This window comes from Cydia fagiglandana, chromosome 25 (genome assembly GCF_963556715.1).
Source record: "Cydia fagiglandana chromosome 25, ilCydFagi1.1, whole genome shotgun sequence".
NCBI classification, from domain to species: domain Eukaryota; kingdom Metazoa; phylum Arthropoda; class Insecta; order Lepidoptera; family Tortricidae; genus Cydia; species Cydia fagiglandana.
In genome coordinates this window covers 6,692,261-6,712,352 of record NC_085956.1, presented here as the reverse complement: position 1 = coordinate 6,712,352, position 20,092 = coordinate 6,692,261, and the positions used below count along the sequence as shown (strand labels likewise).

Below are 20,092 nucleotides of genomic sequence, written 5' to 3'. Positions count from 1 at the left end.
GACGCAATGTATTGCAAATTTTGTTATGTTAAAAGCGAGCCAAGTAACGTCAAACACACTGATGTCAGCGTACATTGAAGGCAATATTTATTTTGTATGAAAAAGAGGAAGTCTAAAGGATACATTATTTTTAGGTATAGCCTTTAGTTTAATTTATTGCTCCTGTTACAGGAAGCATCCTGTATAAAATGATAGATTCTTTTTTGTGTTTGAATATACTGTATTTGTGTTTTTAAATGCTTGTTTTAGGTACGTTTGAGTGTGATTATCTGATTATGTAAAACTATCAACTTTACTCGTGATATTTAAGAAGTATAATAAAATGAAAGAAAAAACTCGGCACTTTACATTTAGTTTGTAAAATATCAGTAATATTATACATATGTACAATTAATTTTACTAATATAGTAATTATTACTATAGTAATTGCCTGCCAATGCTGGTTAATAAATAAAATATTACACCAGCCAAAATGTATGAAACAGCCAAAATCTTTTTTCGCGATTTCGTGGTTGGTCCCATAGTACCTAAAAGTTGCTCAGTTAATTCCAAAACCTCCCAGTTATTTTTGGCTACCTTCTATGGGAACCCCAGAATTTCATAACAAAAGTTAAAAATTAAAAAAAAAAACATCGACTCGAAAACTACAAAAAATCAGCTAACATACATGGGGTATATTATGATAGCCCACGACGTGAGGAATATAAAAAAAGTTTTTGGACGTCAAGGTTTGGATCACCCTGTATAATTATGTTATGCCAATTTGAATTAGGAGTATTACGTTATGCGAATTAATATAGATCCTATTTTTGAGCCATCACGATGGGTACATTGCACTCTCCATGAGATTTTGAGATACTAAGTCCCTTTCAGTTGACAAACATTTTAGACGTTAAATAAACACAATTTCGTCTCGATTTTAGGTGAATTTAACAAATCTACTACTGTTTTACCAGTCACGGAAGACATTTCAACATCTCACAGATGTACAATCCAGACGAAAATGATGATAGTCTACTTTACGACAAGAGATACTAGTAAATAAATATTATAGGACATTCTTACACAGATTGACTAAGTCCCACAGTAAGCTCAAGAAGGCTTGTGTTGTGGGTACTCAGACAACGATATATATAATATAAAAATATGTACTTAAATACATAGAAAACAACCATGACTCAGGAACAAATATCTGTGTCGTCACACAAATAAATGCCCTTACTGGGATTCGAACCCAGGACCATCGGCTTCACAGGCAGGGTCACTACCCACTAGGCCAGACTGGTCGAATAATTCATATTATTCATATATTATACTACACGAATGAATATTTATTAATATGGCAGGAATCAAGTCTTACCGGTTTTCTAAATAGTTGGTCTGTAAACCTAATCTTATTAAGATTATATGGACTCTCATATGAAAAGAAGCCGCACATATGCATAATTATATTCTTTCTCTGTCTAGGTCCCCGCACGCGCCGTCCGAAGAAGCCCCCTGGAGAGGCCCCGCAGAGTGACGAGAAACGACCTAGGACCGCGTTCTCTGGCCCGCAACTCGCCAGGCTAAAGGTAATAATGATTCAGCCCATATACGTCCTACTGCTGGGCACAGGCCTCTCATGCGCGAGAGAGCTTGCCCAATGCGGCTTGGGGACTACATAAACATATTCTTCTTCTTTCTTTCCAGTCGTATCCTCATTGCTGAGGGTCGTGATTACCATCGCTTAATACCACTTTCTTCCAGGCACTCCTATCCTGCGCCATTTGCAGGCAGGTCTGGGCCTTGGGTCCTGCATATGCCTTTACTGTGTCTATCCACCGGGTAGGCGCTCTTCTTCTACATACTTCTCTTCCCTTCTACATAAACATATATACACCTTTAATTTTTTTCGCAGATGTATGCAGGTTCACGATGTTTCTCTTCACCGATAAGCTAGTAGTAAATATCTCTTCTTCTTCCTCGCGTTGTCCCGGCGTTTTGCCACGGCCCATGAAAGCCTGGGGCAGCTTGGCAACTTAACCCAAGAAATGGCGTAGGCACTAGTTTTTACGAAAGCGAGTGCATTCTGACCTTCCAACCCAGAGGGTAAACTAGGCCGTATTGGGATTAGTCCGATTTCCTCACGATGTTTTCCTTCACCGAAGAGAGACTGGAAAATATCAAATAATATTTCGTACTTAAGTTCCGAAAAACTCATTGGTACGAGCCGGGGTTTAAACCCGCGACCTCCGGATTGCAAGTCGCATGTTCTTACCACTAGGCCACCAGCGCTAGTAGTAAATACCTATCATATGATATTCATGTTCCCAAAACCTCATTAGTACGAGCCAGGATTTGAACCCGCGACCTTCTGTCATATACATTTTCTGTTCTCCAAAACTAGTTACGCCCTTCTGCAATAGCTCTTAATTTGTTCAGCACATTACAGTTTTCCCCGATTAACTCTTACTTGCCTTTCAAACTCTTCTTCTCCAAAACTAATAATCTATTTGTTCACAGCACGAGTTCGCTGAGAACCGCTACCTAACCGAGCGGCGGCGGCAAGCCCTCGCCGCGGAGCTCGGCCTGGCTGAAGCTCAGATCAAGATCTGGTTCCAGAACAAGAGAGCCAAGATCAAGAAGGCCTCGGGACAGAGGAACCCTCTAGCCTTACAGCTGATGGCACAGGGCTTGTATAATCACAGCACAGTGCCCTTGACGAGGGAAGAGGAAGAGCTAGAGATGAAAGCGAGAGAGAGGGAGCAACAGAATAGACAGTAGATTTTGTGGAAAGACGAGGCTATAGTTTGAACTTCAGTTGGGTAGATGCAGCGCAATCACAGATCAGATGCACTCGTTTTTTGATCAGTTAAGATTTCTATTCTTTGAAGGATGCCGGAAGAAGTAAATGCTCCGTTCGGCTCAGCATCGCTCTGAGAAATTATTACGGTTGACACAACTTGACGTCCCTTTGCATGTACAACCACAGATAATTACTTGAATTAAGGCTGAAGCTCAGATCAAGATCTGGTTTCAGAACAAGCGAGCCAAGATCAGGAAGGCCTCGGGACAGAGGAGCTATCTAGCCTTACAGCTGATGGCACGGGGCTTGTACAATCATAGCACGGTGCCCTTGACGAGGGAAGAGGAAGAGCTAGAGATGAAAGCGAGAGAGAGGGAGCAACAGAATAGACAGTAGATTTTGTGGAAAGACGAGGCTAATTGCTTGAACTTCAGTTGGGATGCGGCTCTGCTATCGCAGAAATCAGATGCACTCGTTTTGGGTCAGTTAATTCTTTGAAGGATGAAGGAAGAAGTGAAGGGGCAACTATTTAATGAATGAACCTGTTAGGTAAATCATAACGTAGAGTCAGGCAAAGACTATCAGGCTACCAACATCTGCCTTTACATCATGACTAATGGTAACATTCCATTTCTAACCGCAGCTGCACTACCGGTACTGAACGCGTCGCTGTCATTGTCAATATCCATAGTAAAATTGACAGTAATGCAGTTGTCGTTGGAAATGGTATGTTACCCTTAAATGGAACACCATAAACTATTACTTTATACATGTAGGTGGAACAGTAATTAAGTAGGACTGTGTTTTATTTTGCAACAAGAAATGGTGCTGGGTCGCTAAGTTTTCTCTCAGTTTACTGTAGCTGAGAGAAACCTAAAAAAATATCAGAAAGTTCCTTTTGACAAAAATATATGCCACACGATTATGCAATAGTTTTTAGATTTTAAAAACTTAGCCTTGTCTTTTTAGCAAAAATATGTAGTCTTGAATAAAACGTGCATTTGTAGTTATTTGGACACGTTAGGTTACTTTTACCGAGGTTACAGTCAAACTTTAAGATTTCGTTTTCATGACAAATTTTAGAATCTTTGTTAAATCTTTAAAGTTAAAACGATTGTCAGTTTCCTTCTTCAAGCAACATCGGCTTCCGACATGTCGGAAGAGAGGAGCCGAAGCGATATCTTAAGGTGGCCACTGACGAGCCTTCCAAATGGATGCCGTTACAATCGATTCATCCAAATGGACGGCATCCTAATATTAAACATTGTACGTTTTTAACATTCACGGACCGATTATGGATTGCACGACGCTATTTGGACTGTTGGAAGGCTCGTCAGTGGCCACCTTTACCGTACAAATCGTTCTGCCATTTTTTGCGGGGGGAAGCATGCGCACCGCACTTCTCACTCACTACATACAAAATCCAATTTGTAACGACACAAATACATAGTACTGGAATCAGTTATGTAACGCTGCCATACATGACCCAAAACTTTTTTATTAAGCTATGAGCTTCATCACATCTGATATTTGAGTAATTCTAAGCATTTCTAGCCTGGGAGGCAAAAAGAAGCGTGCGTCTAGTCGGGGAGGGTGGGATCATCTTTAAAAAAAATCTATTCTGATCCTGGTGGCTACTAGGGCAAGTTTGGTATCATTTTCGTATAAACCAAAGACGTAGAATTCATTGCTGATATTTGTTTTTTTTTCACTTTATAGTAATTTTACAAGAAAGACGTAAAAAGGTGAAAATTTTGGTTGAAGATTTCTGCTACGCGGTGCCGAAACTACAAAAGATAGAAAGTTGAAATTTGCACACTAGATTACATTTATAAAGTGTACAAGATATAAGAAGCGATTTTGAGAAATTCAACCCCTAAGGGGGTTAAAAAGGGGATGAAAGTTTGTATGGGGTTCAAGTTTTATTTTAAGCTAGGAATTTGAAACTTCGTAAAACGATATATTATTAAAATACAAGAAAACTAATTTCAGCGTTTTTGAGAATTCATCCCCTAAGGTGGTGAAAAGGGGGTTGAAAGTTTGTATGGATATCAAAAAAAATTTCGAACGTGGGACTTGAATCTTTGTATTTGAGGATATTATTAAAAGACAGGAAAAGCAATTTCAGCGTTTTGTAAAATTCATCCTCTAACAGGGTTAAAAAGGGGTTGAAAGTTTGAATCCATTACAAATCCGAGTAGACGCACATTTCTTATTGCTTCCCAGGCTTGAAATGCTTAGAATTACTCAAGGAACATATGTGATGAAGCTCATAGCTTAATAAAAAATTTTTGGGTCAACTTTATAACTGCCTCCGCTATAGAAAATGACACACGTCAAAGACAAATCTTGCACACCTCGATCTCTTTTTACAAGCTTTTATTTAGTTTCATCTGTCCCGTTGTCGGTCTGTAATCAAATCTTGCAAGTTTTTGATCCACTTCCCGGTTTCCGATTGAGCTGAAATTTTTCAAGCATGTATAAATCGGATGACAATGCAATATTGTGGTACCATCGAGCTGATCTGATGATGGAGACAGGAGGTGGCCATAGGAAATCTGTGATGAAACAACGCAACCTAATTGTGTTAGGGGGTTTTTAGAATTGTCTCGATGAGTATTAGTTGTCTGTCGTAAGAAAAGTACAGTCAGCGATAAAAGCTTGTACCAAAAATGAAAATTTTGCCAAAAACTTATTGTGTGGACAAGTCACAACACACACCGCCATAGGTACAGTTGTACCTATGCTTCGGCAGAGAAATAGGACGAATGCCGTCTCCCTCCCCGGTGTTGCTCGAAGGTTGTATTGTTCCTAATTATTAGTGCCATGACATATGGACTTGAAAATTTGTAAAAAAATATTGTTTATATGGGGTTTTGTTCAGGAAATAGTTTAACTAACATCAAATTTCTCTGCTAAATTTGTTTAATTTTGTGCAATAAAATGTATTAAATTAAATATTATATGTTTCTGTGTATAGCGGTGAAGTTAAGCACAATTTAGTTGTAACAGCAAATATTTGAAGTATCTTATTTAATTACATTTATTGAGAAAACTGAATAAAACCTTGTCCTGACTGTATAAGAACGATAAATAGTACTAGCGTATAGAATGGTCACTCCATAGTAGATCTAGGATCTAGGTAGTAGACCTACTCACGACGCTCTACCCTTTTTCTAGAAAGCGTAGTGTATTAATACTAGGGCTGTCACCTAGAATTTTTTTACAAATGCAATTCTCATTGCTAATAAATATTCAAGGGTTGACATTGAATATACTTAGATATCGTTCTCTTAGTTACACTGAAACATAAATTAATATGAGTAAAAGAGATAAGTGCTATTTTTTTTACTTATTGACGCTACATCTATTTGTCATTCTTATTATTTTGCCATACAAATGGGCTTTGTAAATAAGTATTTAAGTAAATAATGTTAAATAAATAATGTCCCACTCGATTGTATAAATAAATAATTTTAAATATCATGTAAATATTTATTTAATAAGTTTTAATAATAATTAAGTTATTTATTGTGCAATGTAGCAGTATTAGTAGAGTTGTAAGGGTTGGTGACAAACTGACGATGAATAGCCACAGCTCTCTTATTTGCCACCTTTGTGGTCTACAAAAAAATCTCTACTAGAATCTCAATGCTTGCTCTGATATCATGAAACCTAGAGACTGACATCATTGGTGACACCCCTAATGACAACCTATTTAGAAAAATAAATCTTTTATATTATAATGAACCTTGAACGGTCAAAGCGTCAAAATCCCCGTGTATAGATAATTTTGATCGCTTGGTACGTGTAGCTACTAGTGCACTCATCAGACTGTCACCAGCTCCAACCGTACAGTAGCAGTTTATAGGAAAAACATTATTAAAACAAGTTTAAAAAATATCTCCTTGTTTGTATTATCTTCTTGCCCCAATGCTCGGTCAAATCATACAGATGTTACTTAAATAGTCATACATCTTTAGTTATTTGGTCCTAGATAGTGGTACCAAATGGGGTACTATACCACTGGCGTCGAATGAAGGTCCCTATGACAGCTCTGTCTAGTCTCTCTTGGGTGGGCTTACTTTTGTAAATTTTTATTTTATTTTATTTATTTATTTATAATTGAAGAAACATGTTACCGTATTATTAACTTAAATGTATGTAACTTAAATGTTACATTTCTAAATAAAATACATAACTGAACTTCCAAAAAATGTCTACAAACATTTTACATGACAGCAGTCTGCTGTGCTTGAGAAATGAGACCTAAGCTATCCGAAACATGTCGCGCGAGTGACTTAAAACAAGTGAGTCTAAACCGTAAAATTATTCAATGTTAGTATGTCTCACAACAGTTTAAATTCGATTATGATAGCTACTGTCATGGTTACATAAACAGTAATAGTTACTATGTCCATGTAGTGCATAATTATTAACCATCGTATTTTCACGGATACGTACGAACGTGTCTTGCTATTTCAGTCAGTCTCGGTACAAAAAGTACGGTGTTGACTGAAGTAGCATGACAAATACGAACGTTTCCGAGAAAATACGATGGAACACAATTATGCACTACATCTGTAAGTGACGTTCGAAGTCACCGAAAACAAACGAATAAAAACCAATCAAACTGCAAGAAACATTAACACTTGCAAACATTAAACACGCCAATAAAACACCCCCAACGTCTCAACCACCCTAATACAGTTTAAAAAAACTTGCACCCCTTAAAAATACAAAATTAAAGGTGTCAGGGCCGGGAATCGAACCGGCATTCCCGATTCGCGATGCCGCAAAAATTCCAATAAGGGCCCGACAGACGAAATTAAAGGGGTGTGAGATTGGGGGTGAAAAAGTTTTATTGGGAATGATTGGGGGTCTTTATTTGGATAAATTAAAAAAAAACCGGACAAGTGCGAGTCGGACTCGCCCACCGAGGGTTCCGTACTTTTTAGTATTTGTCGTTATAGCTGCAACAGAAATACATCATCTGTGAAAATTTCAACTGTCTAGCTATCACGGTTCGTGAGATACAGCCTGGTGACGGACGTACGGACGGACGGACGGACGGACGGACGGACAGCGGAGTCTTAGTAATAGGGTCCCGTTTTACCCTTTGGGTACGGAACCCTAACAATGTAACTGACACTGAAGTACAGTCGGCTTAGATTAGAGCTGTGGAAAATTTACCTGATTTTTAGGGTTCCGTATCTGAAAAGGAAAAAACCGGGCAAGTGCGAGTCGGACTCGCGCACGAAGGGTTCCGTATCATAATGCAAAAAAAAAACAAAAAAAGCAAAAAGAAAACGGTCACCCATCCAAGTACTGACCCCTCCCGACGTTGCTTAACTTTGGTCAAAAATCACGTTTGTTGTATGGGAGCCCCATTTAAATCTTTATTTTATTCTGTTTTTAGTATTTGTTGTTATAGCGGCAACAGAAATACATCATCTGTGAAAATTTCAACTGTCTAGCTATCACGGTTCGTGAGATACAGCCTGGTGACAGACGGACGGACGGACGGACGGACGGACGGACGGACAGCGAAGTCTTAGTAATAGGGTCCCGTTTTACCCTTTGGGTACGGAACCCTAAAAACGGACTCCTTATAGGATCACTTGTGCGTCTGTCTGTCCGACCATCCCCCTCCCTACCCCCCCTTTATATCCGCTACTGGATCTATTTTTATAGTGCGACATAAAATAGTAGAAATTAAAGTTTAAAATAAATAAAATGGAACAACAAAAATTCCATACTAAATTGTTGCCATATTTAAGTATTTTACGTCAAAAATGTGACAGTTACGTAGGAAGTGGCGCCCTCAATAAACTTCTACAATTTCTTATCGGACTAAGTGTATAGTTCGTTTTTTAGCATTAGAAAGAACTTGCAAGAAGGTAAGCGATCTTGACATGTCTTTTGATTGAAAAAAACTATTTAAAAATCAGTAACTATTACTTATGAAAGCAGAAGAATATAAATGATCGTATTAGATTCATAATTGTTTACATATTTGGCGTGACTTATTTTTTAAACGTGTTTTTCAATAAAAAGCCACATCAAGATTGTTTACCTTATTTCTAATGCTAAAAAAAACGAAGTATGTATAGATACGGAACCGACGTATGAACACAGAACCCCAAAAAAACTAAACTTGTAAGAGTTGCAAGGGTATAAAAGTGTAAAAGTGGGAAGTCAGACCCCCCCCCCCCCCCCTTGAATCGGCGAAAAACAGTTAATTTCAGACGTCGCTGGGCACGCATTCCTCGCGTGCCGCGCCGCGCCGGGGTCACATGGAGCGATAAAAACAAAAAAAAAGTCGAATAAAAAAAGAGCGGTAAGTAAAACAGAGCGGAAGTAAATACACATGTGGTAAGTGAATGTTAAAAAAATGTTTTTTGTAAAGAACTTTGACGCCAAAAACAGAAATATTTGTTTTGTTTTGTAATACTTAATTTAAAAAACATTTTGGTTTCCTTTCCTGAAAATTTGACAGATCGCACAGCGGAACTTAAAGTGCGTATGAAGCGCGAAAATACGATCGCTTATGACTAGTTATGACCATTGAAAACGCCAAATTTTCATATTATTGGTCGGTTAATATGTATAATATAATAAGATCAAATGACTAACGAGTCCCATCGACGTTCAGACTTTAAGACGGTGCTACATAATACATATTTATGTCTTTCCCATAATTTCGCCAACACGTAGAGGGCCTTTTGACACTTTAATACAATGTAAGGGGTACACAGAGTGGATGCTGCCCTTGCCCGTGTCATGGGACAGATGCAGCACCCGCTAAGGGTGTAACTGTAAGGGCAATTGAGAGTTGATGGAATCTAAAATGAACATAATATATATGTCGCAGTCAAAAGTGTGAACTGGTCAAAAGAACTTTTAACCGACAAAAACAGGCAAAACTGCTTTTGGCTGAGCATGTTGGTCAAAAGTAGTTTTACCTGAAAATCATTGGTTAATAGTAATTGTGACTGTTACTATCAGTCAAAAGTACTCGCAGAGATAGGTAGGTTAGGTTTTTTTTTTGCTACGCCCTAAAAACGAAACTGCTGCCAGAAATAGGTATGATTTTCAGGTAAAACTACTTTTGACCAAGATGCTCAGTCAAAAGCAGTTTTTTCTGTTTTTGTTGGTTAAAAGTTCTTTTGACCAGTTCACACTTTTGACTGCAACATATATAACGAATATTATTATGTCTGTTAATAGATAATAAATATATTTTCATTTTTCATTTCACACACATTGTATATTTTGTATAAGTAACGTCCATGTAAGCCCACCCGAGTCCCCACCCCGCATTCCCGGCAGTATAAGGGTGCTCTATACGTTTTATTGATCTACTTGTAACCGTGTAACAACATTATTCTACTAGATCACGGAAATCAATAAACTCAGCTATTTATTGTTAAGTTACAATTAATTCTAATAAATAAATTCTACAACACTATTCACTTGAAGTCGGTTAACATAGAATTCTCTCGTACAAGATTGGTTTACAATAGTAATTTTTTTATGGGAAAAACATTTATTCCGTTGAATAATACAATTTTAAACGTATTTAAAAACAGTTGTACGGTAGAAAGAAAAGAAATATAATTTTAAAGGATGGATATTCCACAGCCGTCTTCATTACAATAGTCATTAGTTTATCAGAATATTTTCGCAATTTTACATACAAAATTTACCTATGTCTTGAACGATAAATTAATGCGCAAATGCGTCAAATAACTGACAAATAAATGAGAAAACTTTTTAATCAATATGTTATAATATCTAAATAGAAATATTTTTTTAATAAAAATAAAACGCCATATATGTAGGTTTCTAACCAACATACATTATTAAGTAAATTATTCATTGATTAAATAGTGTAGGTACACACTTCATTCATCGCATTTTCCATGTGAATAACACCGTAATATCACAAAATGGACATATGTTAACCTCAAACTTATCCAAGTCGAATAGCCCCCTTTAATCACCCAGATTCTCACACTACATACATTCTCTTTTGCAAAACCAACATATAATTTCCAATATAACTTGGCCCCTGATTCAATATCCCATGCTCTCCACCATGTGTCTTCTTATACTGGTTAGTTTACATTCTAACACAATTTCCAATATAACCTGACCCCTGATTTTGAATCCCACCCTCTCCACCATGTGTCTTCTTATAATGGCGACTGGCGAATAGCGACCGTCCAGAATATAAAGAGCTCTACTTGGAAGTATAATACTTGTAAGTAAGGGTCAATGTATTTTGGTTTCTTCTTCTTCGTGGGTGGTCGAAGGTTTTTTATTGGGGAGAGTGCGTTAACATTGGAGTTTTATTTTAACAGTTGGTAAGTCTAGTTTCGAGAATGTATGGTAATGTTTAATTGGCTTGTTATAGTTATGACTATATTTTTAAAAATGTTTCATAGTAGGAACGTTTATGAATAAAAAAATATATTAATAGAGCAAGCTAAGTTGGCAGCGTTATTGGTATGATTAAAAAAATATTACGATTTTGGCAGCCCAGACTGTGCAAGTGTTATTTAAACATCATCATTAAACACAAGTCATCATCATCATCATCTCAGCCATAAGACGTCCACTGCTGAACATAGGCCTCCCCCTTGGATCTCCATACATGCCGGTCACACAAGTATGGTTTTTAAAACAACACTTGCACAGTCTGGGCTAAAATCGCTGCCAACTTAGCTTGGTCTAATTTTACATGGTCTTTTCTCTTAAGAATATGAAAATATACGGGGTGAGGCCAAACAGAGATACAATTTAAATATGTACCTAAGTGTCTCTTTAGTTATTATTAATTAAACTATAGGTATTTTCAAGTTATTTTGGACTGTAGAAACGGTTATTAATAATTAGTTTATTTTAACATAGGTAGGTACGTCCGATTTCTCCAATACTATTTAAAATACACTGAGTGAGGCTTGAAACGGGGGTAAAATTAAAAAAAATAGCAGTTTTTTTTTTATTTTAATACGGAGAAAGTGGCACACACAGGTTTAGGTTTATGTTTTAGTAATTCTGTGTTTTTGAACTTTGTTGAATTAAATATCAATTTTAGTACATCGGGTAAGTAATCACATTACCGATTTTGATTTTGCGTATTAATATGTTTGAAGGGTATCAATATAGTGAAATGATTTATTAGTGTATTTAAAGTGTTTTTTTAACATTACCTACTCCTACTCCATGGAAATAAGGTGATGTAAAAATCTTTTCGTAAGGACATAATAAGGCCAGTGGACCAGACGGTATACCTGCACGTGTACTAAAGCAGTGTGCGCCTGAGTTGTCTTCTGTACTGACACGCCTGTACCGCCTCTCTCTCCAAACAAGAACGGTGCCGAAATCCTGGAGGCTTGCAAACGTGCAGCCAGTACCCAAGAAGGGTAGTCGTGCTGATCCCATTACCTCCATGCTCTGTAAAGTCATGGAAAGGGTACTTAACGGCAAGCTGCTGGCATACCTCGAAGCAAATGATCTGCTCAGTGACCGTCAATATGGCTTTCGCCGAGGTCGGTCTACTGGGGATCTTTTAGCGTATGTCACGCACTGCTGCGGCGAGGCCATCGAGAGGAACGGTGAAGCGCTTGCTGTTTCACTGGACATCTCGAAGGCCTTTGACAGGGTTTGGCACGCAAGTCTCCTTAGCAAGCTTCCTGCATACGGCATCCCTGCTAACTTTTGTAGCTGGCTATCTGATTTCTTGAGTGAACGGTCGATCAGAGTAGTTATTGATGGCTGCTCTTCAGACCTCATGGCCATTGACGCCGGTGTTCCTCAGGGGTCTGTTCTCTCCGCAACCCTTTTCCTGCTCCACATTAACGACATGCTGCAACCCAGCATTGTAGGTTATGCAGATGACAGTACGGTTGTTGAGAGATATTTGGCTAGTGCAGGGGACAGCAGGGAGGATATACGTTCACAGAGAGAGGCCATGGTTGAGCGAATGAACTTGACCCTTAGTCTCGTTTCCCAGTGGGGTGATGACAATCTGGTCACGTTCAATGCCTCCAAAACGCAGACGTGTCTATTTTCCGCAAAACGGAGTCCATTCGACCTGACTCCTTCTTTCCGGGGTGCATCTGTACCTATTGCCGACAGCCTGGAACTCCTCGGCATGGAGCTGAGTTCAGTCCTCAGCTTCGGCAGCTTCATTGAGTCTAAAGCACAAACTGCGGCCAGAAAGCTGGGCGTCCTAAATAAGGTGAAGCGATACTTCACACCTGGACAGCTTCTAACACTTTACAAAGCTCAAGTCCGGTCGTGTATGGAGTATTGCAGCCACCTGTGGGATGGCTCAGCTAAATACCAACTCGCCGCTTTGGACTTAGTGGAGCGCAGAGCCAGGAGGATGATTGGCGACAAGAAGCTAACGGCTAAGCTTCAGTCTTTGGCCCATCGGCGGAAAGTCGCCAGCTTGTCGGTATTCTACAGGTTGCACTTCGGGGAGTGTGCCCAAGAGCTACACGAGCTTATTCCACCGTCCCCATTCTACCATCGGACTTTTAGACGCACGGCCGGTTTCCATCCTTACTTGGTAGATATTCCACCAATTCGCACGAAGCGCTTTGCTTCTACTTTCCTTATGCGCACTGCCAAGGAATGGAATTCCTTGCCGGCGTCTATATTTCCGTGTTCTTATAACCCGGCAACCTTCAAATCAAGAGTGAACAGGCACCTTCTGGGCGAGCTCGCTCCATCGTAGGCCACGTCTACGCCTCGGCTAGTCTGTGGCCATGAGTAAGCCCATTCATAATAAAAAAAAAAAGATCTGCTTTTCGAACCACTTGCTACGCTTTCGAATCTTTCGCTTGCTCGGATATCAATATTAGCACGAAAGGGTTAAACAACAACTTTGTCCCTTGTAAAACAAGTAACTAATTTAGTAATTTTTATTATAGTGTTTCAGCTTCAAGCCATGTTGGGTCAGACTTCCATTATAAAGGGGGCCACTGATTAACAGTCCGCCGGACGGTATTGGCCTGTCAGTTGTTCGGAACTGACAAAATTTTGTTCTAACTGACAGGCCGATACCGTCCGGCGGACTGTTAATCAGTGGGCCCCTTTAAATTAGTTGACCATTTTTTTTTTCACTATAATAAGTAAGTAATTCTTATTTTATTCGTCTTGCGAATTCGCTAAAAGCTTTATTATCGCAAATTATCAAGACAATTAAATAAAAGTTCGACCTTTTAATGTGGCGCCATCTCTATTAAATGCTATCGTTATTAAAAACAAACATTTATTACCAACTTACAAATTTAATTTGCAGCTCACAAAATAATCCAAGCCCTTTATTATAAGGGCAGTAAGCACAAATCAGCTTGATTTATTTTTGATGAACTTTATAAACGCAATAGTTTTTTTTACAGCTAAGTAAGTACACAATAACTCTTATGTGAATGGGTTACGGTTTATATTTAGTAAGTTTGTGTTTAATGGACGGCAAAAATAAAGTTGTAAGACACGAAAGCGATTGAACCCGATCAATATACGTAAAAGGAATTTTGAAAATAGAATGTGCAATGCGTTTGGCTAATTTGAAGCTAGGGTTGTCTACACTTATTATTTTATTCCGACATGGCAATTTTTTACTTAATATTATTTTTCAAATAGGTGAGGTAGGTACGATAAGAGCTGTCATCTCCATACAATTCATAGCCTTAAAACGCAAAATATCGCAAAATTGAATTGAAATGACAGCTGTCACCGTGAGCTATTTGTAAAATACTATACAGCTAGAAATGTGTAAATTATATGGACAAATGTTATTTTATTGAGTTAGACGTATTATTGGAAGATCGAATCATGTTATATGTAATTACAAATATGTTTATAAACATCATAATTTTGTGTCATATTTGCTCGAGAAATAAAGTTCTATAGGTAATACATAAAAATACAATCAATAAAATAGTGAATAATGTGAATATAAAAAGAAGTGCACTTCCTTTGTCCATTATTTTATTACTTTCTCTGTATGCACCTAAATTAAAAAAGATAAATTAGAAGTTGAAATAATTTAGTCCAAAATAATAATGTACTTTGATATAATTATTCTGTCAAATGTCATGCTATGTAAGTAATGTGTTAATTTAATTTATAAAATATTAATGTGTGATCCTATTAAATATAAATAATTTGTTGACATATAAAATACATCTATTTTATCAATAAAAGTTTGATTGATTGACAATTTTACTCGTTTTATGGAAACCACATTGACTTATTAATCAAGTTGATTTAATAAGATACCGTTTAAATAAATTTTATCTTAGCCTTTTTAAAACCCTACGATTATTACTGAAGTGCATGATCAAATAACTAAACCTATTTGTAACGCACCGCACGTCCTAGCCACATCGTTAGCAACATTGTTAAATTAATAAATAATCGCCAACCCTATTCGTTGGCCAACCAATCAGCGCTCGCGTCGATCTATCACTGCGTACGCGCAAATATAAATAATAACTGCTTGGGTGGCCAGCAACTTACTCGTACATATTGCTAATGGTTTAATGGACCTCTCGGTGTATGGCATATTTTGAACACACGACTTAAAACAAATCCATACTACACTCTGTATCTTTAGGTATTTAAATAAAAGTAAACAAAATCTACCCTCAATTAAATGGCTACTTAAGCCAGTTGAGGGTAGATGAAAACATTACATGATCAAATAATGTAGGCTAAAGTCACGTCGTTCAGTGACAGATCCAGGCAGTTTTGTATTTGGTTGGTTAACCAATAAATGTTATAATTATAACTACCAGAAAATGTACAAATTGTTTGTTTACTTTTATTTAAATACCTAAATAGACAGATACCATTTTTTTTTCTTTTATTGTCTTTATTTTATAATATTACCTAAATAGATAGGTAATATTATAAAAGTGACAGTGTGTCTGTCTGTTACTTCGTCACGCTCAAACCGCTGAACCGATTTGGACTCAATTTGGTTTGGGCTCCGGTAGTTTTTATCAATCACCATCATTCCACACAAACAAAGTCGCGGGCAAAAGCTAATAGGTATATTAACTAAACTAATTCAAGATACCTACGCTTGCCAGATTCAAAAAATAAATATCTACCGACATTTTTAGTCCTACAAAAATCCTGACGTCTAGTTATTATTACACGATACATTAAATGACATATAAATATTTAGGTTCAACTAACCATACTAAATTACACATACATATGTATCAAATAAAATAAAAATCTATCATTGACATTTTTATGTTTGAATGAAATAGGTACCTACATGAAAAGAGTCTATCTACAATTAATATCGAATCAAAATGTTTTATAAAATTAAAAGTCACAACCCTATCCGTGAGCCAATCAGCGTCGCGCGCGCTCCAAAATAATACCACGTGGGTGGCGCAATATATCAATTACATGTAACTTAACACGTGCAATACTTAATTAAAACATTATACAATGTCCGAACTGTGTCCGAAATGTAACATACAGTCAGCAGCAATAGTTGCTAAGCGGGCGAGGTGTTCAAAATGATCTTGACGCGACTTTATTGTTAATAAGCGAATAAGAGCGTGTCAAGGTAATTTTGAACATCTCGCCCGCTTAGCAACTTCTGCTGCTGACTGTACAATGGCCGAACTATGTCCGGAATGTAGGCGGGTCATAAACATAAACATACAAAGAAACAAAACTTTTTATAGGGTAATTGCGCTAGTTTTCGTCCTTGACGAAATTTGAATATAAACCTTCATTGCTGTACAAATTTGGACTTATTCCAATCCTTAATATCTAAACAATGTATTTATCTACACAAAAAATATATTTCGCAAGAAGCAAATTATAAATGAAATGTCGCCTCATTTAACAAACACCTATTAACCCTACGTGTTACAGATAGCCCCCTCTGCAGAGCATGCATGGAGGCAGAGGAGACAGCCGCCCACGTCATTCTCGAATGCCCAGGGGTGGCAAAATACCGGGCACAACACCTCGGCTCACCGGGGTCTCTCCCAGAAGTCGTCGGCAACGTCAAGGGTCTGCTAGGCTTCTTGGTAGAGTTTTGTTGGCAAGAATAGTGCCGCCAACCCACCACGCAAAATAGCATTAATATGACGCCGAGTTGCGGAAACAAAGCCCGCGAGAACCTATAACCTAATATAACCTAATATGTATAACCTATAAATGAAATGTATTATTTGCTAATCCGTCAAGTGGACGGAAACTGACACCGGACGGTAAACTAACGCAATTACCCTACATACCTCTACATTAATCCGTATCATGTGCCCTAATATATTGACTCTTTTTTCACAAGTCTTCTTTTTAACCGCCTTCAAAAAAAGGAGGTTCTCAGTTTGACCCGTATGTATGTATGTATATATGTATGTATGTATATATGTATATTTGTTCGCGATTATTAATAATAGGTATATTTAATCAGGTATCATGTTATCCTTTGTTTAAATAAATATAGCCAGTTTTGCTCCAGTAATATTTTCGCGTTAATAAAATAATAAGATAATAACCACTTGGGTGGCCGTAATACATCACTATAATCTCCGTAGTAACTTAACCTGTGTAATACTCACGGCCGCGGACGGGTTAATTAAACCATTACACAGCTGACACATCGGTAACATTACACTGTGGTGGCAAACAAGGGTAATGCTTGATAGACTGCGTCTAAACTAAAACTAAACTATACTATACTATACTTTATAGCATTAGATTTAGCTTGACTTATATATTTAGCATTAGAAAGAACTCCACAGAAGTAAGCGTACAGTTTTTTATCAGGCTCTTTAATTGTTAATAATGATTGAATTATCTAATGTAGCACGGTCAATACATATAATTTACTTCGAATTATTACCGCTAAAATTGCCGGATTTGGAACCACACGCTTACTTCTGCGAAGTTCTTTCTAAAGCCCCCTCCAGACTATGCGCGTGAATCGCGAGCGAAGCCGCGAACGCGAGTGTGGAGTCTAGTTCGCTGATATGCGAAATCGACTCCAGACTCGCGTTCGCGGCTTCGCGCCGCGATTCGCGCACGAGTGTGGAGCGGGCTAAATGCTAAAAAAAACGAACTATAGTATACTATACTTTAGTAACTATATTATACTATACTTTAGTATTTTTTAAACAGCTTGGGTACGGTGACTGATGTCTCAATAGAATTTAACGCAAAATCTAGCAAAATTGTATCGAGGTAACTACCGTCCGTCTGTCTGTCACCAGGCTGTCGGCCCTATTCGAACTTTAAGATACGTCAGTTAGTAAAAAATAACGATATGGAGAAATGATATGGATTAGATATGTCAGTGTCAAAGCTGGCATATCTTCAAACAAAAACGTCATTTTTGACACTGACATATCTAACCCATATCTTTTCTAGATCTAATTAACTGACGTATCTTAAAGTTCGAATTGGGCCGTGTAAGTCATGAACCGTGATATATATAAGTACCTACAGCTGAAACTTTCACAGATGATGTATTTCTGTTGCCGCTATTACAAGAATTACCTACTAAAAACAAAATAAAAATAAATATTTAAGTGGAGCTGGGGCTCCCATACAACAACCGTGATATTTTGCCGTTTTTTGCGTAATGGTACAGAACCCTTCGGGCGCGAGTCCGACTCGCACTTGGCCGGTTTTTATTTCTATTTTTTTCATATAAGTAAACCTTCACGTTAATAAAATAATAACCACTTGGGTGGCCATAATACATCAGTATAATCTCCGTGGTAACTTAACACGTGTAATGCCCACGGCCGCGGAAGGGTTAATTAAAACATTAAACATGTCGCAGCGTGTCACTGTGGCAATATGATATCATCTTCGTAAAGCAGGCCACTGACGAGCCTTCCAAATGGATGCCGGTACAAATGGACGGCATCCTAAAGGGGCCCTCTTTGTACTCTTTGGCAACAGACTTCGAAAATCATGTCTCAGTTACTAACACATGGCATTTACAGCGCCATCTTCTTCAGCTGTCAAAATGCTCTTAAGGTGGCCACTGACGAGCCTTCCAACAGTCCAAATAGCGTGGCTGCAATCCAAAATCGGTCCGTAAATGTCAAAAAGGTACATTGTTTAATATTAAGGGGCCCACTGATTAACGGTCCGCCGGACGGTATCGGCCTGTCAGTTAGAACAAAATTTTGACAGTTCCGAACAACTGACAGGCCGATACCGTCCGGCGGACTGTTAATCAGTGGGCCCCTTAATATTAAACAATGTACCTTTTTTGACATTCACGGACCAATTTTGGATTGCAGCCACGCTATTTGGACTGTTGGAAGGCTCGTCAGTGGCCACCTTAAGAGTATTTGACAGCTGAAGAAGATGGCGCTGTAAATGCCATGTGTTTGGTAGTAACTGAGACATGATATTCGAAGTCTGTTGCCAAAGAGTACTAAATAGGGAATATCACGCAAATCTCTGCATAGAGGGCGACACTAGCTTAATCACATGGCCTACCGTGAAACACGACAATCCAAAGTTCGGTTTCTGCCTCTCTATCACTCTTGCTTATTCGATCGATAGAGAGGCAGATAACTAAATTTCTATTTTCGCGTTTCGCGGTAGGCCACCTGTAAACAAACCGCCTTGATGCATCAGTGTCATAGTGAAAACTTGTCAAAAAACTGTTTAAGCCCTAGTATGCATAAGTTACTCTATGGTTTACTAAACAAATTAGTGCTGCACTCTGGCGGCAGAACATTGCATTAATACTCCCTATTGTGCAAGGTTTTCGGCAGAGGGGTAAGCTTACAAGCTTGCGCATGCGGCCCGCGGGCCGCTTGTTGCCGACCGCTGGTCTAGACGGATATTAGAGCAATTATTTCATGAAACCGATGCTGCCAAGAATGCGGGGGTGCGGGGGACGAGGTGAGCGAGTCCCGTGCCGTGATTGGTCCGTTCAAAGACACGGGCGTCACACAAAGACACTTGACTCGAAAATGGAGTAAAACTACCGTGTATTTGTGGCAGAGGCAGTGGGGAGACACTCCTGACTTCGGTCGAACTCGGTTCCGTTCGGCTCAGCATTGCTCCGAGCAATTATTAGGGTTGGCACCGCGTGCCTTCCTTGTGCGTGCACGACCTAAGATAAGATAATCATTTGAATTTTGACAACCCTAAATAGCCGAAAGGGATAGTGCCATATATTAGAAAGGGACAGCATGATTCGACCCTGAATCGCTGTCAAACTTCGGGTTTGTAGGAAGTGTCCTTTCTGTACGGTAGTACTATTATTTCTTCTGTGGCAGA

General features: G+C 38.4%; 1 protein-coding gene across 2 annotated transcripts in view; it reads left to right on the top strand.

Moving 5' to 3' along the window:
* LOC134677035 (homeobox protein invected-like) overlaps positions 1-4,016 on the top strand; it is a 97,567-nt gene extending 93,551 nt beyond the window's left edge. Inside the window, exons 5-6 of one of the 2 annotated variants that reach the window (XM_063535457.1) lie at positions 1,468-1,571; positions 2,503-4,016. In XM_063535457.1, the coding sequence (XP_063391527.1) occupies positions 1,468-1,571; positions 2,503-2,763 (365 nt within the window). In that variant the 3' untranslated portion in view covers positions 2,764-4,016. The remainder of the gene's footprint in view (positions 1-1,467; positions 1,572-2,502) is intronic. The other variant, XM_063535458.1, reaches the window with a different exon arrangement.
* Positions 4,017-20,092: the final 16,076 nt, after the last annotated feature.